The sequence below is a fragment of the Corvus moneduloides genome, chromosome 28, assembly GCF_009650955.1.
Source record: "Corvus moneduloides isolate bCorMon1 chromosome 28, bCorMon1.pri, whole genome shotgun sequence".
NCBI lineage: Eukaryota > Metazoa > Chordata > Aves > Passeriformes > Corvidae > Corvus > Corvus moneduloides.
This window is the reverse complement of record NC_045503.1, coordinates 2,379,407-2,407,091: the sequence shown is the minus strand read 5'-3', so window position 1 is coordinate 2,407,091 and position 27,685 is coordinate 2,379,407. Positions and strand designations below refer to the sequence as shown.

Here is a 27,685-nt window from a genome sequence, read left to right as displayed (position 1 = left end):
GGCGGACCGGGCGCACCGGGCGGAGCGGGCGCAGAGGGAGGCGGCGGCGACGCGGCGGGATGGACGAGCCCAGCATCCTGCGGCGCCGGGGCCTCCAGGTGAGCACCGGGCACGGGCAGCGGGCACCGGCACCGCAGCCAGGCGTGGCGGGGGCGGAAGGGAGCGCGGGGAGCCCGCTCCCGGTGAGCCCGGGCTGGGGGTGCTCGGGGTGCGGGTCCGCAAGGGGTGGGCGCTGCGGGGGCGCGGGGGGCGGGCGCTGCGGGTGAGAGGTGGGTGCTGTGAGTGAGAGGTGGGTGATCCGGGCGGGAGGTGGGTGTACGGGGTGAGCGGTGGGTGTTCCGGATGCGGGGCTGCGAGGGGTGGGTGCTGTAAGTTGAGAGGTGGGTGCTCCGGGGGTGGGTGTGCGAAGGGTGGGTGCTGTAGGTGAGCAGTGGGTGCTCTGGGTGCGTGTGAAGTGGGTGCTGCGTGTGCAAGAGGTGGGTGCTGCGGGTGAGAGGGGGGTGCTCTCGGTGTGCAAGAGGTGGGTGCTGTGAGGGGGAGTTGGGTGCTCGGCGTGTGTGTGCGAGAAGCGGGTGCTGCGTGTGGGAGTGGGGTGCTCTGCGTGGGTGTGTGAGAGGTGGGTGCTGTGGGTGACGGAGGGGTGCTGCGGGGGCCAGAGGTGGGTGCTGTGTGTGACAGGTGGGACAGGAGCCGGGCACCGCCTGGGATCGGGGCAGGGTCTGAGCCCCAGCCATGCCACGGGATGTTGGTGGGGGGGTACCCAACTGTGTGGAGGCTCCCGTGGGAGCACCGTGGTGCGTCCAGCTCAGCTCCTGGTGCCGGTTCGTGCCGAACCACTGTGCCAGCCCCCCCCCCCCCCGCCGAGCCCCTCTGTTGCCTTGCGCTCCTGCTCCCTTAGGCAGAGGGATACCCATCCTCCTGCTCATCCTGCACCCGCTCCCGCAGGAGCCCGGCACTCGCTGCCATGCTCGAAGGGGTGATGACCGGGGACCCCCCGGCTCGCAGAATTGAGTGCCGAGCCGGATTTTCCGGGTGACCTGACGCCTCCATCCCCATCTGCAGTGTCCAGGGGGCCCGGGCGGAGCTGTCGGGGCGGTTGGAGGATGGCACGGCGCTGCCTTCATCCGAGCTGGCAGCTCCGCGGGCAGCTGCGCTCCGCTGCACGCTCAGCCCGGGAGACAGCCCTGCGCGGGAGCTGCCTCCCCGCAGATACGGATGGACAGAGCCACGGCCGTGGGCTTCGGGGCTCTTGACTGTGGGTGTCGTTCCTGGCAGTCCCGGGAAGGGCAGAGCCGTGGGACCCGGCTGAGTGCCCATGTCCCCGTGGCAGAGGGGTGGGAAGGGGCTCCCACCAGGGACTTAATCCCAAAGCGCTGAGCAGCAATGCCATCCCCGATGCTGTCCCCATGCCATCCCCGATGCTGTCGCTGATGCCATCCCTGATGCCATCACTGGTGCCATCCTCGGTGCTGTCCCCCGTGCGGTCCCTAATGGTGTCCTCTCAGGGATCAGCCGATGGTTAATCCTGGCTCCCACTGGGACTTGCTGATGGGAGATGCACCGTGCTGGACGGGTGTATCAGGCACCCTGTGGGCACTGGCTCTGTGACACTGCTTCACGTGGGTCCTCAGGGCCACCGGGGGATGCTCTGGGCGTCCCTGGGGACACAGCATGGCCGGAGAGCCCCTGGCAGCGAAGGGTGTTGGGTTCTCTGCGCTTTTGTACCCATAGATGGGTGGGGGTGATCATGGGGGACAGTCCTCTGTCCCGCTGTCCCATCTGCACACAGCTGAGCAGTAAAACCCTCAGCGTGACCCTCCTCTGCCTCCTCCCCTGCGCAGGGCCTGGTCGCCGGGGGCACAGCTCCGGGTGTGGGTGGGGATCCGGGCTGGGTGACAGCGGGGCTGGCTTAGGGTGCTGGGGGTCTCCCTCTCCATGTAAGGACCCCTATTCCCTTCCCCAGCCCGGGCCTGGGGTCACCCTGTGCTGGGTGCACAGGGACACCCACACCCACGCCGTGTCCCCTGTCCCTGCACCTACGCCACCCCGGGGCAGACACGCACCCGTGGGCCCCGGGGCTGCCGAGTCCCTGTGCACCCAGGCATGATGTCACCCGTTGCCATGGCAATGCTGCTGCATCACTGCGTTGCAGTGCGCCCCAATCCCGGGATTTCCACAGGGGCTGCGTGGCGTGGGCAGCGGGATGGGGCATGGGTACCCCGGGGATTGGGGGGTGGGTACGGGTGCTGCTGGGGGTCCCCACATCTGTGGCAGCAGTCCCTGCCCACAGGGAGCTCTGTGCCTGTGCCGAAAATGGGTCTGAGCTGCTCAGGGGTACGGGACCGGTGGGCACAGGACCAGGGAAATGGTGGGGCATTAACCAGCACTTGCAGCTGCCACATGGCCGTGCATCCCACGGTGTGCCAGGGTACACAGCAGCCCGTCCACATCGTGCCACTCACAGTGTGCTGGCAGAAGCTGTGACACTCTCTGGGGTGGCAGGTGGCACACGGGTGGGCACCAGAGCAGTGCTGGAGCCGGATTGTGCCCAACACACCAGGAGGATGGCACTGGCCTGGGTTCCTGTCCCCAGCTGCCCTTTGGCCTGTTGCACCACCTGTGAGCAAACAGCTCTCACAAGAAATATTCCCAGAGTCTGGAAAAATAAATAACATAGGGGCTGCTGCATCCGGGTGGGGGGGATGGGGTGGGGGACAGGGTGCAGCCACCACCCTGGGGCCATGCTCCAGCTGGGCATATGGGTGCTGCTCCCACTCCACTGCCCTCATGCCATCGCTCCTGGGCCTGGCCATGGGGCCACCAGCCTTGGGGACACTGGAATTTGTCCCCTTGTGCTGGCCCAGGGTGGGGGATTTGCCACCCTCACCATGGGCACTGTGAGTGGGGATCGATCCTGAGGTGACAGCCTGGTGTGGGAGTGGGGGTGCTGCCGGGTGTGTGGGTGTGGCTGGCAGGAGTGGGGGTCGTGCTGGTGGGCACCTCCCGACTCCCAGGGCCACGCTCTGACCCCACCTCTTGCTTGTCTTGTTGCAGAAGGAGCTGAGCCTGCCACGCCGAGGAAGAGCGTAAGTCCCCGAGCTGGGTCACCCAGGGCATGGGGTGGGGTGTCACCGGGAGGGTCACACTTGGGGACACAGCACTGGCACTGTGGGTGGCAGCAGGGATGGCTGTTGAATGGCACCAGGCCTTGTTGTCTCCAAATCTGGAGTGGCATCATCGTCTTCTCTGGTACTGGAGGGACCCGACTGCGCGTCTCCTGGGGTGTACTGGGGTGTACTGGGATGTACTGGGGTGTGCTATGCCCTGCTGTAGGTGTGTTGGGGTGTTCAAAGCAGTGTTGGAGTGTACTGGGGTGTGATGGGGTGTTCTGAGCAGTACTGGGGTGTGCTGGGGTACACCGGGGTGTGGTAGGACGCTGCTGCAGAGCTGCTCTGGGTTTTTGTGCTGGGGATGCACGGGAGGAGCACTGGGGCTGTGTCAGGGATGCACTGCAGCCATACCGGCACTGTCAGGGATGCACTGGGGCTGTACTGGGGCTGTGCTGGGCTTGCGGTGTCTCAGCAGCGGCAGCGCCCCGGCACATCCCAGGAGCGGTCCGGATCGGGGCCGCCGCTGGACCGGGAGGGCCGGGTCGGGTGCGCGGGGGCCCGGGGGCTGCCGTGCCGTGCCGTGCCGTGCCGTGCCGTGCCGTGCCGTGCCGTGCCGCGGGGGCGGGCCCGGGCCCGGCGGGCCGAGCAGGGAGCCCCGTCGGGGCCGCCGGTGCCGCCCGCCCGCGGGAGCCGCCCAGCGCGGGGGCAGCCGGTGCGGCGGGAGCGGAGCGGGAGCGGAGCGGGAGCGGGGCGGCGGCGGCGGCGGCATGAAGTCGCGTCGGGACAGGCTGAAGATCCCCTCGCTGACCTTGGAGTGAGTCGGAGCCGGGGCGGGGCGCGCCGGTACCGGCATCGGCATCAGCATCGGCACCGGCACCGGGGGAGGGCGGCGAGACCCCGGGCCGTCCCCGTCCCGCTGCTTCCCCGTCCCGGCGCATCGCCTATCCCGGTCCATCCCTATCCCGCTGCATCCCCACCCCCGGGCCACAGGTCCTGGTCCTTTCTCCTGCAGTCACAGCCCCGGGCCCTCCCGGTGACAGCCCCCGCGACAGCGCCAGACCTCCCGCTGTCGTTCCCCGCCACAGCCTTAGACCCTGCAGTGTCCCTGCTGTCCTCTGCGCTCCCCCTCCAGCTCTGCCTCACTCCCCTTGCCTGACCCCCCAGCCCATGTCCCCTCCGCTCTGGGCCCCCGGCCCCCTCCAGACCCAGGGGACTGTGCCACCGAGGGGCCACCAGCGCCATCCATCACCCACTGACACTGCGCCGGCACGTCTTGCCTTGCAGCTTGTCTCCGAGCAGCCAGAGCCCGACGCTGCTGAGCCCCTGCAGCCCCTGCAGCCCCTGCAGCCCCTTACTAACCCTGCACCCCTGGAGGTAAGACCCCCCCAAATCCTCTCTGAGAATCGTGGCCACCTGCTCCAGGGAATGAGGGGGGAGAGGTGGAGATGGGGACAGAAAGGTGGGTCCCCTCCACCAGGGATGTCCTGGGGCGCCCCAAAAGGGGTACTACTGTCTTTGACGGGGCATATGGAGTGATGTGGTCAGGGTCTGTGCCCAGCCCTGCACGCCTGGCTGTGCTGCTGGCTTTGTTCTGCTGCTGATTGGTCCATTTTGGGAAGCCCCAATGGGAACGTTGTGGCAGCAGCTCAAGCTCAGGCTCTGAGCACCCTTGTTGTGAAGGGAGACTTCGAGAATGGGCCAGGGCAGGGCACTGTGATGGGAGCAGGGTGGGAGTGGGGATGGCGCCTGGGAAACCTCCTTTGTCACCTTTTCTGCTCCGCCGTGAATTGAAGGTGAGGAGGGGCTGCTCTGGGGGGTGGGTGCCCCCCCCTTTACCTCCCCCAAAATGCCACAAGCCCCTTGTGGTGCCCCACTGGTGGAGGTGGTGGCCAGGCCCTGCGCCGTGTGCCAGCTGCGCTCTGCCCTGGGGACAAGGTGCACCAGGTGTGCTGGCACCGGCGGGCACACCCCGCCCTGTGCCCCGTGGCACCCGCGGCGCGGAGCTGCACCTGCCCGGCACCCGGGGGTGACGCCGGTGCCTCCGTCCGCCTGCCGGGGAGAGCAGCTGGTGCCGGCAGAGCGGGATCCGCTGGGGAGCTCTGCCGCTGCTCAGCAACAGGCAGAGCCATTTGCTGCGGGCAGGGAGGCAGGAGCCTGGTGCTTCCTGTGCCCTGCCTGCACCTGGGGGCCCTGCCCGCTGTCCCCCTCTGCTAGCCCTGCCTGGCCACTGCTTGCCCCGTAGTGACTGCAGCATGTGGGAAAACCAGCGTGGCCTTGTGAATGCTCAGCTGAGGCCTTGGGGAGAGAGTTTTTGGGATGCTCACGGTGGGGATGAGATGGGGATAAGGAGGGGGATGAGGATGGGGACAAGGACAAGCAGTCTGTGCTGGTGTCTCATGGCTGCTGGGCAGGAGCTGAGGAGAAATGTGCTGAACCCCTGCCCAAAGCAGCAGCACCAGGATTTCTGGCTGTGGCACTGGCCCGGTGAGTGTGGCGATGCCATCCCACACAGCTCGGGAGGTTCCAGTGGCCATGGTGTGCCACCGCACAGGGGGCTGGGTGTCACTGGGTCTGTGCTGGGATCTCCCCGGTTGAACAGGAAAGCCAGTGTGGGCAGGAGGTTGCAGGGCACTGCCAGGATGCTGCCGGGTGGGTGCCCTCGGAGGTGCTCCCAGGAAGCCCCAGGTTTAGGGGATGATATTTGTGCCCCTCGAATGCATCAGTAGTGGATGTTGCATCTCCATGGTAACCCTGACCCCATTTTGGGGTGCTGCCCTGTCTCTATGGTAACCTGAAGCCCATTTTGGGGTGCTGCCCCATCTCTGGGCTAACCCTGATCCCATTTTGGGGTGCTGCCCTGTCTCTGTGGTAATCCCGATCTCATCTTGGGGTGCTGCCCCACCTCCAGGCCAACCCTTACCTTATTTTGGGGTGATGCCCCATCCCTACCATAACCCCGACCGCGTTTTGTACCACTGCCTCCTTTCCGTGGCAAACCCCTCCCCCCCCACTTCCTCTCCTTTTGGGGGTGATCCCCCCCATCTCCATGGAAACCCCGACCCTTTTTCGGGGCGCTGCCCGTTCCCATGGTAACGCCGTCGCCGCCGGGCGGGAAGGGGCGGGCGGCAGCGGGAGGCGGCGGCGGCGGGAGGCGGCGGGAGCCCGGCCCCGCTCCCGGCCCCGCTCCCGGCCCCGCTCCGGGCCCCCGCCGCGGCCCCGCACGGTCCCGGGGGCTCCGCTCGGTGCCGGGGGAGCCGCTCGGTGCCGGAGGACGCGGCCGGGCCCAGGCGGGGCCGCGATGTCGGACCCGAGCTGCTGGGGAGCTGCCCCGCCCGGTTACCGGGGCCAGCGGGCGGCCGGCGCCCTCCTCCAGCGCTCCAAGAGGTACCGGCGGCCGCCACCGGCACCGGCGGGGCACCGGCGGGAGGGGCTGGGGCTGGGAGCCGCGCCGGGGTGCGTGGCTTGGGGGGGTTTCACCGGGGGTGATCGGGGCGCGTGGTTTGGGGGGGACAGGACACGCCACCGTGCATGGGGGGTGGGCAGCGGTGTGCGTGGCTGGGCGGGGGGGCTCTGTCGCTGCACCGGGGGGACACGTGGTGCGTGGGCTGGGGGGTCTGTACCCCGCGGGGGCTCCCTGGGGTGCGTGTTTTGGGGGGTCTGGGTGCAGCGGAGGATGCAGGGATGTGTTCAGGGTGGAGGAGAGCGGAGTGTATGGTCGGGGGGGGGGGCCACGTGTGGGGTTTGGGGTGGTGTCTTAGCACTTGGGAGGCACAATGGGGTGTGTGGTTTGGGGGGGTCCGTGTGTATCGTGGGGTGCAGCAGGGTGGGGTTTGGGAAGGGCAGCAATGCATGGGGGGTGAGAACCAGATTGTGTGATATAGGGGGGGCTGTGCACCAGGGTGTGTGGTTTTGGGGGGGTCTCAGCACTGGGGGAGGTCACATGTGGGTGTGGGGGTTTGGGGGGGGGGGGCTGTGCACCATAGCTGCATCTTTTTGGGGGGTGCTGTGCACTGAGGCAACACCCTCCAGATCCCGAGTGTGGCGGGGTGGGGTGAGCTGTGCAGCGTTGGGTGGGTTGGTTGGAAGCCCAGTGCCATGGGGGATGTGGGGTTTAGAGTCCCAGGGCATTAGGGGGTGTTTTGGGGTGTGTGTGGGTTGGGGAGGGGGAGTATCCTACATGTATGAGGCAGGAAATACCCCTGTGACCCCCTGTGCCAAGGTGGACAGTGCTGATGGAGTGGATCCCATGTGGCACATGGCCCGAACCGGGGTGAGGGTCCCCAGGGTGCCTGGAGGGGTGGGAAGGGGCCAGGGCTCCAGGAGGGCAAATAACTCCCACCCCCTTTGGCAGCAGGGCTGGGACAGTGGTGGGGGGGTGCATAAATGGGGTGCAAGGGGGGCTACCCCGGGTCTCCAGCTGCAAGGCCAGGCCTGACCCAGGCAGGCTGGTGGGACGTGTCCCCGAGGAGGGGGACAGAGCACCCGCTGAGCCCCCCAGGCTGGGACCTCCATCCAGCAGGTTTGGGGTGCTGTAGCTGACCCAGGCATAAAACCCTCCCAAGGCTTTGTGTAACAGAGGTGTTGAAGCCAGTGCGGAGGCAGAGCAGAGAGATTCCCATTGTTGGTGTCTGTCAGTGTCAGTGTGAGCTGGCACAAAGCAACACGGTTGCTTAGCAAATGTATCCATCCCATCCCATCCCAGCTCGGGAAGGCGCCTGCCGCACCTGGGCTGTGGGAATTCCTGCTGCCAGTGTGCGAGGATGGGCGAAGAGGACCCTTAATAATTAAGAAAAGGCACTGGATGGGGTTTTCCAGTCTGGGGTGGCCAAGCCGGGGGAGCTCTGGGAGAGATGTGTAATTGGAAAGATGATCTAGGCAGTCATCTGTCTCCAGCTGAGCATGATGAGGCTGTAATTCTCATGAAGGGCAGAGGATTTGCTCTTCTTTCATTGGTATTCCTAGAATCCACGGTGAGGACTGGTCTGGCCTATTTAACAGAAAGCATATAATGTTATTTAGTGGGATTAAGAGGTTTGAGGGATCCTAATTTCCCGTGGGGGGATGCGGAGATGGCCGGTGCAGGGCAGGAGAGCTGGTGGGTCGATGCTGACGGGGTTCTCCTTCTCCGTGGATGCTGCCCGTGGCTGTTCACACCTCAAACACCACAGGAAAACAGCTCCAAACACCACAGGGAAACAGCCCAGCAAATCTAACAGGTACAGTTTCCTACCCACCACCGGGAACCCGCGGGACAGGGACGTGCAGGGATGCACCCCAGGGTGCTGGGCAGTTTCTTGAGGCTTTTTTGCAGTGCAAAGAAATAAATAAGTCTATACCCAACTTGTTACCCTATGATTCCCTTTGAGGATTTGGGATTTTGCTTTTGGGAGGTGCCCGATGTGTTCCTTGGTGCTCCAGGGTGGGCTCCTAAGATCACCCACAGTGCCAGGCTTTTGGCTGGGGTGGGATGTGTGGGTCAGAGTGAGGATGTGGTGGGGTCTGTGCCAGGCAGAGTGTTGCATTTCACCACCCAGACCCTGATCCTCATCCCAGCCCCATTCCAGCCCTCTCCCAGCCCCATCCCTGGGGGCAGCCGAGTTCAGCGCTGTCACAAGTCGTGGAGGACAAATGTCATGGAGAAACTTGGGATGCAGCTGCTTGGTTCAGCGGGTTTCAAAGTTAAACATGAATTTATCCCACTGGAAAGCAGTTTTTTTCCAGGACATGGTGATCCATGGCACTTCCCCAAATCTCCAGGCACATTAGAGCTGTTGGGGGACAGCAAGGAAGGGAGCTGGGAGCACAGACACGTGCTCTCAGTCACGCAGCAGGAGCGGAGCCGCTTGCTCTGCCCTTTGAGATTGAGCCTGCTCCCTTATCACGGCCCGACCCCGCCCTGCTCCCGCCACCCCGCACCCACTTTGTCCCAAACCGGCTGTTTTCTTCCTCGGATTCACCTGGCTGCAGTGCCCGACACCGCGCTGGCATCGGGCACACGGTGTTCTGCTGTCCTGGGAGGTTTAGGGTCGGATCCCGCGGGAGAGGAGCGGGAGCTGCAGCCCCTTTGTGCACTTCCCTGCCTGACCCTCGGTGTTCCACAGTGCTGACCCCGAGCCACCCATCCCCGCTCGGCCAGATCCTGGCAGAGCCATTTGCCGGTTGAGACCTCAGCGTTGTGCAGCCGCATCCTGCCCTTCCCCGAGGGAAGCTCCCCAGGGAACTGATCGTGGTACCCAGCCTGAGTTCAAGGAATGTTTGGACACCGCTCTCAGGGATGCACAGGGCGGGATTGTTGGGGTGTCCTGTGCAGGGCCAGGAGTTGGACTCGATGATCCTTGTGGATCCCTTCCAACTTCAGGATATTCTAGGATTCTATGGAGCTGCCAGGTTCTGCTCCATCTCCTTCCCCTGGACATCCCGTGCCGAGGCCGGGTGCTGGTGTGGTGCCAGCAGGCGCTGGGAGATGCCGGTTCCTCCTCACAGGCAGCCTCCCGACGGGTGACACACGATTTTGCTCCAGGCTTTGGGGTCACACTGGCTGTCACACACTTTCCACATCCCTTGAAACAAGTGCTGGATGGCAGCGGCAGCGCCACAGCCAAGGCAGCCTCAGCACGAGCAGCGCGGGAGATGCTGACAGCGATTTTCCACTCCATTTTTGGTACCAAACGCGCAATTAGGTGATGGAGGCAGAGCGGGCAGCAGCCCCAGCGCCTTCCATCGGGGTTCGGCAGCTCGTCTGTGCCCTGGGGCTTGTTTCTAGCCCGAGGTTTCCGTGCGGGAAGGATGGGAACCAGCTGTAGATGATGTGTCAGGCGGAGGGGGGTTACAGTGGCGCAAGATGGTTGTGGGAGCCGAGGGTGGAGCGCGCGGAAACAGGAAACGTCGGGCTCGCTCCGTGTCACCATTACTGGAACTTGCTTCACTGAAGGTTTGTTTTCATTTCCAAAATGAAACCGAGGGAGGAGAGGTGAGCCCCTCGTCCCCCGGGCTGTCCGCTCTTCAGGACACGGAAGCACGCGCACCCCGGTCCCTGTGGCAGGGCTGGCAGTGAAGCAATGCCAGAGCTGGCAGCTCTTCGCAGCCCTCCTGGTTCCTAAACCTCTTCCTGTGCCGCTGCGGTGGCGGGGCAGGGCTGCTCACGCTGCCTCAGTTTCCCATCCGGCACATGAAGCTGGCAGCAGCCGAGGCTGTGGGTGCTGGGCTGTGAGTTTGCAGCTCTAACTGGGGCTCAAGCCTGTGTTTAAGTGAGAAAATCAAACACCGGAGGCAGGAAAGAGAGTAGGGTTAGATGCGATATTGGGAAGGAATTGTTCCCTGTGGGGGTGGGGAGGCCCTGGCACAGGGTGCCCAGAGCAGCTGTGGCTGCCCCTGGATCCCTGGAAGAAATGTCCAAGGGCAGAAATGTCCAGGACCAGGTTGGACGTTGGCGCTTGGAGCATGCTGGGATGGTGGAAGGTGTCCCTGCCCATGGCAGGGGTAGAACAAGACCATGTTGAAGTTCCCTCCCAACCCAAACCGTTCTGGGATTCTGTGATTCCAGGAAGGGATAAATGTTCAGGGAGGGAAAGGTTTCTGTCTCCTCCCAACATCTCAGCTCAGCCCAGGTGCTGAGAGGAATGTTCTGAGCCCTCCAGGGTCACTGCAGCTCCAGGTGACCTCAGAGCAGTCACAGGATATATGTCCCAGGGGGACACCCAGAGACCCCTCCTCCTGAGTGCAGGGAGGTGCAGAGGAGGGGTCTGGGGGCCTCAAGCACCCTCCCTGGTGGCTGAGACCTTCAGAAGAGTTGGAGCTCCTGGTTTTAGCCCCACTAAAACCAGAGCAGGAGGAGCCCCGCAGGGGGGAGATGCCAGAGGGAGGTGAGGGGTGCTGGATGTCAGGTGTGGAGCTCTGACCACGCGTGTAGGGCTTTGTCCATGCGTGTGGAGCTCTGTCCATGTGTTTGGAGCTCTGACCACACTTGTAGAGCTCTGACCACGCCTTGCTGGCGTTGGCTCTCCATCAGTGCCTTGTACATCCATCTGCAGGGACCTGTTGTGAATCATTGTCCTTTACACCCTCATGCCACATCTGCCACTCGCGTCTGTTTTTGGGATCCGTGGAGAATCCCTTCGCTTCCAGTTCGTCCCCTCAGTGCTGTGGGTGTTTGTGGCCGTGGTATGGTGTTAAACGATGTCCTTTGATTAGTAGCATCTGTGTGGGCTCCTGTTCCCAGCTTGGTGAGGAAACGCGGTGTCTTTGCGGAATCCGCAGCCTGAGGAAGCGGAAATAGAGGAAGGGGAGGGTTGTCCTCGTGCTTGAGCTTCTGCTCTGTGCCGTGGATATTTGCAGCTTCCTCTTGGCAGAGTGAAGGAGAACTTAAATGAGCCCATCGTGTTTTAAAGGGGGTTGAAATGTGGGAGTGGGGCATGACAGGAATGGGGCTGCAGCATCCCTGGGGGAATTTCCGAGGCTGAGCCACCCTTGTAAGGCAGCCTTGGACTCGGGGCTGAAAGGAAAAACAAAATTCCTATGAGGGTTGAAACCTTGTGAGTTGGGAGGGTGGGAATGGAGACAGGGATATGAAGACTCAGTACTTGTGGATGTGGCCTTGCCGAGGTGCTCTGTGGGATGTGGTACCAGGATGGGATTTTTTGTGGAGTTTTGGGGTGTCAGGGTGCTGGGGCTGCTTTTCGCCTGGTGCTGGTGCACGTGGCTCCCTCCTGCTGCTGGACAGAGCACGGCCCAGCCGGGGCAAAATTCCCACCACCTCCTGGTGACACTGCAAGGTCTCAGGGGGTTGGGACTGTCCTCTCTGCTGTGACATGGGAACCACCAAGGGTAGAGGATTTATAGGAACTAGGGGCATTTTCCATGCAATGGAGCAGCTCAGGTTGTGGCCACTTGGCATTTCCACCGCTTCCTCCTTTTACATCCCTTTTTCTCTTCCTGCCCTGGGGCTGTTTGCCTGTCTCTGCCCTCCCCAGTGAGCCAAAACTAGAAGTGGGACCTTGACGAGACAGTTCTTTGTTAAAAATAACCCTGTCAGCCCATCTCCAGCAGCGCCAGGCCTGGGGATGGATCTTTCCCATGGCAGGAGATCCATAATCAATGGGGTGACAGCAGCCGTGCTCCCTGGCACAGGAATTCACGTGCAGGCAGATCCTTCCATGTCTGAGCCCGTGCAGCTGTGGCTGTCATTGATTCCCTAAATTAATTCCCTTTTCCTTCCCCAGTTGCCGAAGCAGCAATAGGAAGAGCTTAGTGGTGGGCACCCCCTCTCCGACCCTCTCGCGGCCTCTCTCCCCGCTCTCTGTGCCAACAGGTAAGGGATGGGTTCAGCATCTCCCAACCCAACCCAGCGGATGGGTGCAGCATCTCCCAAAATTACCCGAGTATCTTGGAGGGCTTCAGCACCTTGTTAGCAGCAGTGGACTGGCTCCTGGCTGCCAGGTGCCTTTTCCAGGGGGAAATAGGCTGGGAAGTGACTTAAACACTCTTTCCCTGAAGGAGCAACCCCAAGCACCCCTGGATGTTGTATTGGGGTGGGTTTCAGGATGAATTTTCCCCCTTTCTCCCTGCAGCTGGGAGCAGTCCCTTGGACAGCCCACGGAACTTCTCTGCCAGCACCTCCATCAACTTCCCCTTCGCTCGCAGGTGAGCTCCCAACCCCAGTCCCAGAGCAGTAAATATTCACTAGTAAAGATCATTCCCCCACCAGGGAACTGTTCTGTTGATCTCAAGTGACTTGTTTTGCTTTTATTTTTGCTTTCCTTCTGCCTGGTTTCTGGCCTGGTGGTGTTTGCTCTGCCGTGACTGGTTCCTCCCACCACCCCAGCCATGCTCCTCGGACTGACAGGCAAGTACCAAGACTGGGCAGGGGCTGCATTTTGGGGAGGTGTCTGCTCCACATCATCAGGGACCTTCTTTTCTAAGTGTTCAAGGCCAAGTTGGACAAGGCTCGGAGCAACCTGGTCAAGTGGAAGGTGTCTCTGCACATGGCAGGGACTGGGACTGGCTCTTTGAGGTCCTTTCCAATGCAAGCCCGTCTAGGACTCTGTGATTCTTTGTCTGCATTCCTGGGGGGGAAGTTTTGCACCAGGACTGGGCTCCCTTCAGCTCTGGGAGCAGAAATATCTCTGTTCCCATCACATCACCCCTGGCTATGTGTTCAGCCCCATCTCGGGCTCTGAGTGCTCCTGATGGATTCGCAGAAGAGTCTGGGGATGGATGCTCATCCAGGTCCCCACAGAGGCAGATCCTGCTGAATCCCCTCCCCAGCCCACGCTGCTCCAGATGCAGCCACCAAAACCCCGTTTAACTAATTAATTAATTGCACACATGGAGGCGGGTGGCTGATTTTAACCCATCGATCGTGGCATGGAAAAACGCCGGGGGCTCTGGGGTGGTTTGCACACTTGTAACAGAGGGAGCAGCCAGGCTGTGGGGTCAGGAGTTTGCGAGTGCTGGAGCTGGATGTGGCACCCTGCCAGCTCCTGCTGTCCTTGACCCCGCACGGGAAATGGCAGTGGGAGGTGAAGGGCCTCATCTTGACCTGGATGTGTCCCCATCCCTTGGAAACATCTCCGAGAGGAAGCATTCGCCTGCGTATGAGCAGTTCCTTTCCTGTTTATGGCCAGGCTCTACTCCCCGGCGCCTGCTGTCTCAGGATGGGTCTTTGGGAATCCCAGTTTCTCACCAAGAAAACTCCCAGCAGGCTGAATTTTGCTCTGGTTAAAAATCAGATTCTCGCAGGCAGTTTTTTTTGCCCCTTCTGAAATGGATTCCACAGAGTCCCGGCGCTGTCCCTTTGCAGTGACCCTGCTGGCTGCCACTGTCCCTGCACACCGTGGCCTCAGCACAGGCCCCCTCCCCTGCAAAGCCCTTATTTCACCCAGTTTCAGTCTGTTCTGAAAAGAAGTTTTGGGGCTTTATTCCTCAAGCCACGCCTGTGCCCTGCTCCCCAGTGTTTGGCTCTGATGTTGTTGATTTGCGTTCGGATGTTGGGGTTTTTTCCCCTGTATGTGATGGTCACGTTTGTGCTCACAGGGCTGATGGCAGAAGGTGGTCACTGGCTTCGTTACCCTCCTCTGGCTATGGGACCAACACCCCCAGCTCCACGGTCTCGGTAATGTTTGCTTTCTTATGGCAAGAGATGATTTATGGCAATAGATGATAAGATCCTAAAACCTCAGGATTTTTGCTGAAATGCCTCCCGAGCCCCACGGCGCTGGGTTCTAAAGGACCATGTGCTTTAGCTGCATCCTGCTGCCCAAATGAGCTTTTAAGAAAGTCATAGGGCTTGGCTAAGGGCTTGCAGCATCCCTGGGGGTTACAGTGTCCCTGGGGGTTACAGCATCTCTGGGTTAACTTCATCCCCAGGGTTACAGCATCCCTGGGAGTTACTGTGTCCTAGGGTTACAGTGTTCCTGGGGTTACAGCATCCCTGGACATTAGAGCATCCCTGGGAGTTCGAGCATCCCTGGGTGTGACAGGACTGAGCTGCCGGGGATGCTGGAGTTAAAGGGATGGGGCTCAGTGGAGCCAGACCGAGTGGGAGAATGGGGGAGCTGGGGCTGGGAGTGGGCAGTGCAGACCTCCCCAGACTGCCCTTCTCCACATTTCACACTCCCAAGCCCAGACCATGCTGCCTGACAGTGTTTGCAGCCTCCTGAGAGACTCCAAGGGACACTTCCCTCATGGGCTTGCTGCTTCCCACCCCAACACCAGGAAGCACGGACCCTTCCCCTGATCTCCTGCATCCCTCTCTCTCTTCCCAGTCATCTTCATCCTCCCAGGAGCGCCTGCACCAGCTGCCGTACCAGCCCACCCCCGACGAGCTGCATTTCCTTTCTAAGCATTTCCGCAGTACGGAGAGCGTCACGGACGAGGAGGGCAGGCACTCGCCCTGCCTGCGCCCACGATCCAGGAGCCTCAGGTGGGGCACCCGTGGTGGGAAGGCACCCACGGAGCTGCCAGGACAATACGCCGGGTGCTGGCACATCCAGGGCATCCTCTGCCCTCTCACGAGCTGCTTCTGGGGTGTCCTGGTCCTGCTAAGCCTGTCCCAAACCCTGATATGGGTTTGCCTCTTGCAGGGAAGTGGAGAGAGTTTGGCTTGAGGTTGTAGGTGCCCCATCCCTGGAAATATTCAAGGTCAGGTTGGGTGGGGCTCTGAGCGACCTGGTCTGGTGGAAGGTGTCCCAAACTGTTCCATGATTCTGTGATCCTATGCTCCATGGGCATTAAGATCTGGTTCTGAGCATATTCTTTGCTGTTGGGATGTGGCACTGCTCTCCTGGCAGCAGGCAATACTTGTGTCCTAGGGCTGAAGCTGGAGAAAGCAGGATTTGTTCCACAGGAGTTGGTTTGCAGCCTCTTCTCAGTTTTCTGAATGATTTTGGTGGTGAGGAGGGGACCACCAAGCAGAAGCTCAAGCAGTGATCATCCTTGCATGACTGACCTGCTGTTAAAACATAAAAATCCCATTTCTGGGCTTGGATCAGAAAACATCACTTTTGTTTGCTGGGGCAGGCCTTTGCCTCTGCAAAAAAACCCACAAGGAGTTCAGGTGAACGGGAATTTGTGGGCTGGAGAGAGGAAAATTCAGAGAAAACATCGAGCCAGTGGCCACAGCACTGCGTGAGCTGACCCTCAGCTGGACCTGCTGAGCTCCACGTTGCTGCTCCAAGGTCACATCCTGCAGTGAGCCACCCACATTGTCCAGCACCAGAAGCCTGTGCTTCTTGCAGGGGATATTTTGGTTAAATCCTCTTTTCCCTCTGAAAAATCTCCTGACCCTCTTTGCTGCCAGAGGCAGAACCATAGCCCGGCATGTTGCCGGCCGGAATTTCATTAAAATCAGATTAAGTATCTGACAGGGGTTTGTAGGTGGCAAGGTTTTCACTGAGGAGATGCCAGCTCTGCAGTTGGCACAGCAAAGGCTGGGGCAGGGCTGGGGCTGGGCTGGGGCTGGTTTTAATCACCATATTTATTATTTTATGGTGGTTAATGAGTTGCTGGCTGCTCCTGCAACTTGCTTTGCATAACGGGATCACCAGGCAGAGCCCTGGGAGGGGAAGTGTTGGGTGAGGGAAGGAGGAAAACCATGTTTAATGGAGATTGCTGTGTCCACCACGAGGTTTGGTTGGGTATTTTGTTTGCTGGTGAGCTGCAGAAAAGGCAACGATGGCGAGAAATTGTGGGATCCAGAGGAAGGAAAGGATGAGCTCATTCTTCAAAGCCAAGTGGCTGATGGAGCAGCCTCTCAGCTCTGGATTTCCAAGTGACTTGTCTTTGGGGATCTGGGTTTGCAGGAGGTTAAGCTTCCCTAGACCGCATCCCAGGGACCTCCAGGGGGAGGGATGCTGCTGGGAGTGCTGGCCCAAAGATGGTGACTCCACTTGGATGAGCTTTAGCCGCTTGGAATCAGGATTTAGGAGGAGGGAACAAATTGCTCTCCAGGGGTAGTGGCTATTTGCATAGATGTAAATGACTTGAGCCTCGTAACACCACTTTTCCTCCCTCTGCAGCCCTGGACGGACGAGCGGAACGTTTGATAATGAGGTGGTGATGATGAACCATGTCTACAAGGAGAGGTTCCCCAAGGTAACTGCCGGGCCCTGGAGGATGTCAGTGCTTCCCTGGCATCCTGGCAGCACCTTCTCCAGAGCAACCTCTCCATGCGGGAGTGTGGAGTGCATGGGTGGATGGATCCTGGGGGTGTTGGGGACACTGGAGATGCAATAAACCTGTGGGTCTGCCCCATCACACAAGCAGGCAGAGGTCTCTGGAGACTTTGGTGGAGTTTTTTGCAGTCTGCTGGGTCCCAGGTGGGGTCATGATGTGCATGTGGATATTTGAGCTGCAGGAGGTGCTGGGATGAGATCCTGGCTGGCCAAACCCAGTGCAGGAGGTGCTGGGATGAGATCCTGGCTGGCCAAACCCAGTGCAGGAGGTGCTGGGATGAGATCCTGGCTGGCCAAACCCATGGCATGGGGACATGTGTTCCTGGACATCACCAGCCACTCTGCCTTGCAGGCCACAGCCCAGATGGAAGAGCGCCTGCAGGACACCATCACCAACTTCTCCCCGAGCAGCACCCTGCCCCTGGCTGATGGGGTGCTGGGCTTCATCCACCACCAGATCATTGAGCTGGCCCGAGACTGCCTGGCCAAGTCCCAGGGAGCTCTCATCACCTCCCGCTACTTCATGGAGCTGCAGGAGAAACTAGAGAAGATGCTCCGAGACGTGAGTACAGGGCAGTTCCCTGCCTGGTGCCACCTTGTGAGGCCACCAAGGGACACCTGGCATCTGTCTCCATTCCCTACAGGCTCAGGAGCGTTCCGAGAGCGAGGAGGTGAAGTTCATTGACCAGTTGGTGAGGAAGCTGCTGATCATCATCTCCCGCCCTGCTCGACTTCTGGAGTGCCTGGTAAGACATGGAAGCTCCTGTCTTGTCTTTCGTGGTCTGTGCCAGCCTGGAGAGGAGGCAAAGCCTCCAGGATGCCCGAGGATTCCTGGAAGTGCCCAAGGCCAGGCTGGATGGGGCTTGGAGCAACCTGGGAGAGTGGAAGGTGTCCCTGCCCGTGGCAGGGGGTTGGAATGAGATGATCTTTAAGGTCTCTTCCAGCCCAAACCAAGCTGTGATTCTGTGGTTTTCAGGGCTTTATTTTTTAGCTGATGTGCTGAATTTCTAAAGCGCTCACCTTGTGCTGTTGTTCCTGATGAAATTTTCATCTCCCTTTGTTTTCCTTCCAAAGCCAACTCACAGAGCTACATTTTTTTTTCCATCACCCTTGACATGGGGAATGACAGGGAAACGACGTGTCCAGGGCCTGTCCCCAGTTACAGGTGTCTCCTGCAAGGCTTAGAGGAGAAGTTTAACTTTGCAAAATCTCTCTCCTCAACTGTGCTTGGTTTTCCCCATCCAGGAGTTCGACCCAGAGGAGTTTTACCATCTCCTGGAAGCTGCAGAAGGACACGCCAAAGTTGGGCAGGGAATAAAGACCGATATTCCCCGATACATCATCAGCCAACTGGGGCTCGTCAAGGACCCACTGGAGGGTAGGGAAGCACTTGGGCTGGTGGCTCTGAGGTCTGCAGCAGGATGTGGACTCCCAGTTTGGCCACTGGTGATCACAATCGAGCACTGGGAGCTGTCAGGGAGACCTGTAGGGCTGAGCTGGTGTCGTGGTGGGAGAGTCACTGCAGGACCAGGACGATGGCCAAGTCCTTCTAGCCAGCCCCACATCCCTTATTGTTACTTCCAACACGTTCAGCAAAGCAGATTAAGCTCAAAACCACTTAATCCATGGCCATAGGGGGGGGAATCGTAATCCCTGGAGAATGCAGGAATGACTATCAAAAAAAGAATTATATAAATGTTTAACCTTGTGTTGAACCTCTTAACGTCATGACCTGAATTTCTCCACACGATAGCTCGAGCAAAGCATGTGGCTAAATCCCCACGGGGTCTCTGAGTTTGGAAGGAGAGTGGTTGGGCAGGGGGTGATTTTGGTGGGGGTCAAGCATGAGGAAAGTGAAAACCATCCCTGTCACCTGCAGAAATGGGGCAGCTGGATCACTTTGACAGCGGGAACACCATCACACCGGAGAACGATGACACCTGTGAGGTGAGTGTGGTCCCACCTGCATGTGCCACCTGCTGCCTCTGGCTTCCCCCAGCCTCACCCCACACCAGAGCTCCTTGCAACTGTCCCAGACTGGGAGATGTTCATCTGGATTGTCCTCAAGGGTGATTGATGTACTAGGCGGAAGATCTCACAATCCCTCATTTGGCTTCTTGAATGGACAGAGCTCGGAGTGGGCTCTTGATCTGCAGAGCATCTTGGGCTTCTGGCTTGGGGTTTGCAGCTGGAGAGGGCTCTGGCAGAAAGAAGCTTTTGGAGGTGGTACATGATGGTGCTGGGTGAATTCCTGCTTGCAAATTGGAAACATTAAAAACCTGTGTCTTCTTCAGAGCCAGCCCTCAGTCACCGTCCCACGGAGGAAGCCCTGCGAGGGGGACTTCGAGACCATCAAGCTGATCAGCAACGGGGCTTATGGGTGAGTTGGGGAGTTCCTATCAGTTGTCTCCACCTGTAAATGACTCCAAAGCCCTCCCTGTCCGAGCCCCACGGTGTGGGGTGGTCAGTGCTGGTGGCTGGAGGATGTGTGCTGAGGTCCGGCCGTTCCTCCAGGGCTGTGTACCTGGTGAGGCACAGGGAGACGCGGCAGCGCTTTGCCCTGAAGAAAATCAACAAGCAGAACCTTATCCTGAGGAACCAGATCCAGCAGGTGTTCGTGGAGAGGGACATCCTCACCTTCGCCGAGAACCCCTTCGTGGTCAGCATGTTCTGCTCCTTCGAGACGAAGCGACACCTCTGCATGGTCATGGAGTATGTGGAAGGTGAGAGCAGGACTCGGGGCTGGAGGGTGCAGGGAGGAGGGGAGGATATCAAAGTCTGAGCATCAAGGACAACACATGGGCATCTCCTGCCCTGCTTTGCTCAGGGAAGCAGAGGGAAGCACGAGGAGATGATCTTGGGATCCTGAGTCGCACCTTGATGAAGGTGGTGGCCATGGTCACCTCAGAGTGTGTTTGTGCCCCGTGCCTGGGGATCAGCTGCTCAGAGGGGCTGGCTGGGAGCCCGCTGGGCCTGCTGACCTCGCTGCCTTCTCTGATCCCCCTGTGTCCCCACAGGGGGGGATTGTGCCACGTTGCTGAAGAACATGGGCCCCCTGCCCGTTGACATGGCGAAGATGTACTTTGCTGAGACCGTCCTTGCCCTGGAGTATCTCCACAACTACGGCATCGTCCACCGGGACCTCAAACCTGACAAGTGAGGATGTGGGTCAGGTCTGAGCAAGGGTGGGGCTGGCTTTGGATGGAAAAGGGAAAGACAAGAGGGAAGGGCAGAATGGGTTTTGTTGCCCAGAGACTGGTTCTGTGCTGTTGCATCAGGACCAGAGGTCCTGGGGTGTGGCCGGTCCATCTCAAGTCTCCGCAGGAGCAAACAGCAGCATTGTGGGGTGTCTGTCTTCTCTTGCAGTTTGCTCATCACCTCCATGGGCCACATAAAGCTGACAGACTTTGGTCTGTCAAAGATCGGCCTGATGAACATGACCACGAACCTCTACGAAGGGCACATGGAGAAGGACACGCGGGAGTTCATGGACAAGCAGGTACGAGGTCCTGCTCCATGTGGCTGACCTGCCATCACTGGGGTCTGGGACAACCTCAGGACTTGTTGCAAAGGTCTCTGCAGAGGTGTCAGGCCCTGCTTCCCATGCAGGTGTGTGGCACTCCAGAGTACATCGCCCCTGAAGTCATCCTCATCCAGGGCTATGGGAAGCCCGTGGACTGGTGGGCCATGGGCATCATCCTCTACGAGTTCCTGGTGGGCTGCGTCCCCTTCTTCGGAGACACCCCCGAGGAGCTCTTCGGGCAGGTCATCAGTGGTGAGTGTCAGGGGCAAGTTTGTGTTCCCAGCAGCCAAGGCTTGTCCTTTAACACGTGGGAAGCTTCGTTCCTTCCTGTCACACCCGGCTGAACAGTGAGGAGGCTCCTCAAGCTTTGACTTCCTGCTTTGGGAGGGCCCTTCCCCTGCTGCAGCTCCCGGGGGACTTTCCTGCTGCCCAGAAGTGTCCAAACCCTTTCAGCTACCCCAAATCTCTTTTCCTTTTTCCTTGCAGATGAAATTATGTGGCCGGAAGGGGACGAGGCTCTCCCTGCAGATGCCCAGGACCTGATCACACGGTTGCTGAGGCAGTGTCCCCTCGAGCGCCTGGGCACTGGTACGCATGGCAGCCCCCTTGGGGGTGACCTGGCACCTCCATTCTCATCAAGCTTGCATGGCTTTGAGTCCAAAGCATGTCCTACCACACTGAGGGTGCTCAGAGGAGGTCTTCTGCTCAGGGTTCCCCCCAGGAAGGCTGCACAGGGCTCCTGTCTGTCCTTTTTTAAGCCATTTGCTGTGTGTGGAGGAGAGACTGTGCTGTTTGGGATGGGAGCAGGAGCATCCCAGGTCCCTCCTGCCCCATGTCCCTGACATGGGTTTCTCTGCCTGGCAGGAGGTGCACATGAGGTGAAGCACCATTCCTTCTTCCTCCATCTGGACTGGAACGGGCTGCTGCGGCAGAAGGCTGAGTTCATCCCCCAGCTGGAGTCGGAGGATGATACCAGCTACTTTGACAGTGAGGCCAAATCCATTCCTTTTCCCCCTCTGCCAATCCATTATCCCCGCTGCACTTTGGATGCTCCCATGGGGGATGAAAATCTCCTGGGGGAAGCTGGTTGCTTTACAACCCATATCACGAAACAGATACAATCCTCTTTCCAGACTGCTCACCCTTACCAGCTTCCTCCCCCCAAATCTCCACTGGGATTTGGGACTGGGCTGTCACCCCGTGGGTGTAGGTCCCACCTGGCCCTACAGGCAGGACATGGAGCTCTGCAGGCAGGGTGACATCCCTTTCCCCTCTGGCTCTTGCTTTCAGCTCGCTCCGAGAGGTATCGCCACTTGGATTCAGAGGATGAGGAAACCAATGACGAGGAATCATCGGTGGAGATCGGGCAGTTCTCCTCCTGCTCCCACCGCTTCAGCAAGGTGCTCCAGTCCCTCCTGCAGCATCCAAAATACTTTGGCACTGCAACCAGTGCGGCTGTGCAGAGCATCGGTGTCTTGGCTGACACCAGAGCACCCAGATTCCCCAATTTCTGCTCCTTGCTGATGGCTCCTCTCCTCCTCAGGTGTACAGCAGCTCTGAGTTCCTGGCCGTCAACTCCACCCTCAGTCTCTCCTCCTCCGACCGGAGTCACTGTGATGACAAAGAAGAGCGGTGGGACCGGCACTCGGGAGATGAGGACAGGAGCCGGCCAGCGGGCACCGAGCCCCGGTGCGTGGTCGGGGGGGCTGCACTGCTGGTGTGGGCTCTTGCCAGTGCCCAGGGCTTGTGCCAGGACCAAGGGTTTGTGCTGACATCATGGGTTTGTGGTGGCACTGAGGGTTTGTGTCCTTACTGAGGGTTCAGTGAGGTCAGTGGGAGATGTCCTGGGGTGCTGCAGGGGCTCAGTGCCATCCCCCTCACCCATCTTGCGTTGTCCTGAGCCCTCCTGCTCTTCCCACGCAGCCTCCGCTCCTGGACGTCTGGCAGCGCCACGCCGTACGCCTCCCGGCACGAGCGGAGCCGCAGCCCCACCGCACTGCCCAGCACCCTCAGCCTGGACACCATGCCCAAGTTTGCCTTCTCCTCGGAGGATGAGAGCCCTTGCGTGGCATCCTCCAAGCCGGAGAGACCCAAGTTTGTGGTGGGAGACTCGGACGCGGGGGCTGGCGGCGCGGTGAAGCAGTCGGCGTTATCCGGTGTGTGGGCTGTGGGCGCCAGTGTGGGATGCTCTGGGGGCAGCCAGGGTCCTGCATGGCACGGGGTGGCTTCTCCACATCCCCAAACTCTCCCTACTCCCCTCTGTGCAGCCGATCTCGTCAGCCTGAACCGCATCCGCCTGCGGAGCAACAGCACTGGCACCAAGAACTCGACTCCCCGGAGCCTGGAGCCGAGCGGGGGCCGTCGGCTGAGCACCCAGAAGGATGTGCCGGAGAGGCAGAGAGCCTCGCTGGGCAGCCGTGTGCCCAAATCTGCCTCCGTCTCAGCCCTGTCCCTCATCATCACATCAGGTCTGTGTGCTGTGTGATTTATCCTGCTGGATGGCCACTGCCACGTGGTTTTGCCGGACTGAGCCGGCTCCTTCTGCTTGCAGATGACTTCAGTGGTGGTCCCCTGATGAGCCCCATCTCGCCCCACTCTCTCTCGTCCAACCCCTCTTCCCGGGACTCCTCCCCGAGCCGAGACTCCTCGCTGGCCATCGCCAGCCTGCGGCCGCCCATCATCATCCACAGCTCGGGGAAGAAGTACGGCTTCACCCTACGAGCCATCCGCGTCTACATGGGCGACAGCGACGTCTACACTGTCCACCACATGGTCTGGGTATGTGCCCAGGGGTCTAGTGGTGCCAGACACTGCCTTTCCCAGTGGGAAAACCCCAGGAGGAAGCCTGCATCCAAATAAAATCTTTGTGTTTGGGTTGCAGAGCGTGGAGGAGGGGAGCCCCGCGCAGGAGGCCGGGCTGAGGGCGGGCGATCTCATCACACACGTGAACGGCGAGTCCGTGCTGGGTTTGGTCCACCGGGACGTCGTGGAGCTGCTGCTGAAGGTGGGTGACCAGAGCTGCTCTGCTCTCCCAGGGCATCAATTCAGCAGCTCCCTGGCACTGCCTTTGCTGGCAGCTGAGGCAGGAGCTGGTTTGGATCCAGTGCTATGGTGATTCTTTTTCCACCCCTCAGAGTGGGAATAAAGTGGCCCTGCGGACCACTGCCCTGGAAAACACCTCCATTAAAATTGGTCCCGCACGGAAGAACAGCTCCAAGACAAGAATGGCACGGAGGAGTAAAAAGAGCAGAAAAAGGGATGGCCAAGACAGGTAGGTAAAACCAGGATAGAACTGTGTTTGTCCCCGTGCGTGGGGAACTGGAGGAATGCTCTGGATCTGCCATATCGGGGTGTCCAGTGTGGTCTGGCCCTGCTGGCACTGGGTTGGATTCTCTGGATCTGCCATACTAGGATGTCCAGTGGGGTCTGGTCCTGCTGCCACCAGGTCAGCAAGCTTGAGGCTAACAGCTTTAAGAAGAAGCCAAAGTTATTCCTGTCCCCCCCCCCCCCAGCAGGAGAAAATCCCTTTTCAAGAAGATCTCCAAGCAGTCGTCGGTCCTGCACACCAGCCGCAGCTTCTCCTCGGGTCTTCATCACTCTCTGTCCTCCAGTGAGAGCCTCCCGGAGTCTCCCACGCACAGCCTGTCCCCAGGTCCCACGACGCCGTGCCGCAGCCCCGCTCCCGACCTGCCCTCAGGTACCCCAAGGGGGGATATTGGCTCGGGGCAGGGCAGGATGCTGTGTGTCCCTCGGGGAGGCCGTGTCCCTCCATCCCTACAGTGACCTTTTCTCTTTGTACGGCAGATGCTGTGTCCCCTCAGAGCACCTCTCCCTCCTCCAGCACCCCAACATCACCCGCCGGCCACGTGCGCCCCAGCTCCCTGCACGGGCTGGCCCCCAAACTGGGTGGGCCGCGCTACAAAGTGGGACGTCGCAAATCCACCAGCAGCATCCCCCCCTCGCCCCTGGCCTGCACCCCTTCCTCGGCCCAGCGCCCGCCTTCCCCCCAGCGCTCCCCATCGCCGCTCCATGGGTACCCCAAAACCCCCCATTCCTTCCAGGGCAAGACCCTGTCCCCCCCCACCATCGTCCGGCAGAGCTCCCGGCCCCGCAGCGCCGACTGCCCCCGCTCCCCCCTCCTCAAGCGCGTCCAGTCGGCCGAGAAGATCGTCACCATCCTGGCCGAGAAGAAAACCGGCGGCGGCCGCAAGCTGGGGCTGGAGATGTCCACGCTGGATGGGGAGGCCATCGGGGAGGGAGACACGCTGCCGTACCCTGGGGAGCACGGGTACCACCCCGCCAGCTCCCGGCTGGGAGAGCGGCACGACCGGGACCAGGAGATGGTGGTGATGCGGCGCCTGAACCTGTCGGAGCGCCGGGACTCCTTCAAGAAGCAAGAGGCGGTTCAAGAAGTGAGTTTTGACGAGCAGGAGACAGCGGCAGGGAGCGAAGACGGTGGCAAGAGCGAAGAAGGGCAGGGCACGGCTGCCCAGGGCGGTGGCACGGAGCCGCCACCGAAGCCAAAGCCCAGCACGGTCCCGCAGATCGCCGTGCAGGGCTCGGAGAGCGACGAGCAGGAGCCGGCGGTGGCCGAGTGGGAATGCCAGGGCTCCTACCCCATCAGCAGCACTGAGCAGCCAAACAGCAGCATCTCCTTGCCGTGGTGGGATGGGTGTGAGCATCGGGACCGTGGCTCCCAGCAGCAGCGGAACTGCAGGGAGGGATCAAGCGGCCACTGGCAAGTGCCAGCACAGGGCCAGGAGCCGCCGGGTGCTCATCTCCCGGCTCCCCGGGGCACGTGGAGCGGGGCCAAGCACGCCTGAGCCCCACGCCGGCACCAGGGATGGTTCAGGCTCCCTGTGGCATCCCAGTGCCTCCCCAACACCCCATCCTGTGCGGCAAATCCATGAGACAAACGTCCCCGGAGCCACTCTGGACACTGGCGCTGGCCGGGCCGGCTGTGGCCCGGTACTTCGCCCCCCTGGAAGGCTTTTTGTACTCCCTGAAAGATGCTCATATTTTTATAGAGACGCAGGAGCTTTTCTGGCGGCGGCGTTTCCCCAGCTGGGCCCCGACCTCTGTGTACAGAAAGGACTCGATGCAAATATTCCTTAATTAATTTATTACTTTTTATAAGCTAAACGGGCAGTGCAGGACTGTCGCAGGGGCCAACCCAGCTCTGGGAGTCCCAGCCTTTTCCGTGCGTCTCCCAGCTCCCAGCCCACTGTTTTCTAACCCACTCGCTTTTCCCTACTTTTTAACTTCAATTCTAGCTGGAAACACCCCGGATCTCCTAAGAAACCCATAATTCTAATATTTAAAATTAAAACAAAATCCCAAATCCATAGCAACATCCCCCACATGCTGGTGCTCTGGGCTGGGATGCAGAGGGCGGGATATTCTTAGCATATGGATCATCAGATGATGAGCATATGGATCATTTTATAAGCTTACAGGAGATATAAAAAGGGTTTAATTGTTTTATTTGGAGATTTTACAGGCACCTGGCTCCATTGGCCCTTCCAGGTGGGAAAAACCAAGACATTCCCCAGATGGGAATATAAATGGGATTTTTAGGGTCAGTTTTTGCTCTTTCCATTTCTCTGCCACCAGATCCCGTGGTGTTGGTTGGTCAGTGCTCAGACACCCACAAGATCCCAATTTTTCTCTTTAAAAAAAAAAAAACCAACTTCCCCAGCCCAGTGAGCGCCTGTGCTGCCTCAGTTGTAATTTGAGAATTTCATCCCTTTCTTTCCCCTCCTGTTGCTCCTTACCCAACAACCAACAGCTCAACCCAGCATTTCTCCCCCATTTCTACCGTTTTCTGGGATATAAACGTTTCCATTTGTTGATGCATGTTCCGGTTTCCCCCCTCCCCCGCCGTGGTTTGGTGCCGTGGTGCTCCGAGCACCGTGACGGTGACAGGGGGACATCCCTGGTTTGCCGACCCCGCTGCCATCAGGCGTCACCGTGCCCCCGGTGGATTTTTGGGCTGCGTGTTGGATTCTTTTGTGCACGTGTGGTTTGTGCCAGGCTCCGTATCCCGCTTCTCCCGTTCAACTGGTGCTGTTAAACCCTCCCAAAAACGAGCAACCAGAGCTGCTCCGTGTTTCCTTTGCTTCTCCCTCCACTCTCTGTATTAAGGTCTTGGGAAGGCAGCGGGATTTTGGGGAGACACTGGGCACCCCCTGCCCACTGGCACGGTGGGATGGGGGGCTCGGCTGCACACCGGTGGCGTGGACAGGGTGGGAAGAGGATTTTTTAAATGGAAAATGTCTTAAAAGCCAAGGGTACTGTGTCTTCCTGCCCAGTGCCCGGCTCTGTTCGTACCTTCGGGAAGTTTTATGTTGGATTAAAATTGTCCCTTGCGCTGAGTGTGGTGTCCAGAGAAGGGGGGGGGGGGCTGGCACTGGAGTGTGCAGGGCAGCGAGTGCCCACTCTGGGGGCGATGGCAAGGGGTGAACGGGGCCGCAGCACAGGTGGGAGGGGAGGTGGCCCTGCAGTGGCACTGGGATGGCTGGCACCCAGCCTGGCTCCGGCACCGGGCCCCGACCGTGGGTGCTCGGTGCAGTGCCGGTGCCCGGAGCAGTGTCCCGCACCCCTGGTACAGTCCCAGAGCCGTGACCTGTGCCCAGGGTAGTGCCGCATGCTTGGTGCCATGCCCCATTCCCAAATCTACGCCCCATGCTCTGTCCCCGGTGCAGTGCCCGGTGCCCCATGCCCAGTGCAGTCCCGGTGCAGTGCCCCATGCCCGGTGCTGTGCCCAGTGTCCAGCGCCCGGTGCAGTCCCGGTGCTGTGCCCTGTTCCCGGTGCAATCCCGGTGTCCAGTGCAGCCCCAGTGCCTGGTGCTGTGCCCCGTTCCGGTGCGATCCCGGTGCAGTCCCAGTGCCCAGTGCAACCCTGGTGCAATTCCGGTGCTGTGCCCGGTTCCCGGTGCGATCCCAGCGCATTCCCGTGCCCGGTGCAGTCCCGGTGCTGTGCCCCGTTCCCGGTGCAATCCCGGTGCTGTGCCCCGTTCCCGGTGCTGTCCCGGTGCTGTGCCCCGTTCCCGGTTCGGTCCCGGTGCTGTGCCCCGTTCCCGGTGCTGTCCCGGTGCTGTGCCCCGTTCCCGGTTCAATCCCGGTGCTGTGCCCCGTTCCCGGTGCAATCCCGGTGCTGTGCCCGGTTCCCGGTGCTGTCCCAGTGCTGTGCCCCGTTCCCGCTTCGATCCCGGTGCTGTGCCCCGTTCCCGTTTCAATCCCGGTGCTGTGCCCCGTTCCCGGTGCAGTCCCGGTGCTGTGCCCGGTTCCCGGTGCAATCCCGGTGCTGTGCCCCGTTCCCGGTGCAGTCCCGGTGCTGTGCCCGGTTCCCGTTTCAATCCCGGTGCTGTGCCCCGTTCCCG

At 60.4% G+C, this 27,685-nt stretch overlaps 1 protein-coding gene across 11 annotated transcripts; it reads left to right on the top strand.

Moving 5' to 3' along the window:
* On the top strand, nt 1-26,677 carry MAST3 (microtubule associated serine/threonine kinase 3). 11 transcript variants are annotated; one of them, XM_032092729.1, is made up of 29 exons: nt 1-98; nt 3,055-3,086; nt 4,395-4,484; nt 12,329-12,417; nt 12,677-12,749; nt 12,931-12,951; nt 14,142-14,220; nt 14,873-15,030; nt 16,625-16,700; nt 17,133-17,342; nt 17,425-17,526; nt 18,026-18,158; nt 18,660-18,727; nt 19,075-19,160; nt 19,295-19,503; nt 19,798-19,936; nt 20,147-20,279; nt 20,390-20,555; nt 20,790-20,891; nt 21,168-21,290; nt 21,594-21,703; nt 21,847-21,992; nt 22,227-22,459; nt 22,571-22,771; nt 22,855-23,081; nt 23,185-23,307; nt 23,438-23,574; nt 23,819-24,000; nt 24,108-26,677. In XM_032092729.1, exons 1-29 carry the CDS (start codon nt 60-62, stop codon nt 25,124-25,126), a joined length of 4,506 nt encoding a protein of 1,501 aa, XP_031948620.1. In that variant the 5' UTR covers nt 1-59; the 3' UTR covers nt 25,127-26,677. The 11 variants fall into 11 exon arrangements, with proteins under 11 accessions (XP_031948620.1, XP_031948619.1, XP_031948626.1 ...); XM_032092728.1 differs by having other exon boundaries at nt 23,816-24,000; XM_032092735.1 differs by having other exon boundaries at nt 23,816-24,000; nt 24,365-25,146.
* The last annotated feature ends 1,008 nt before the right edge of the window (nt 26,678-27,685 follow it).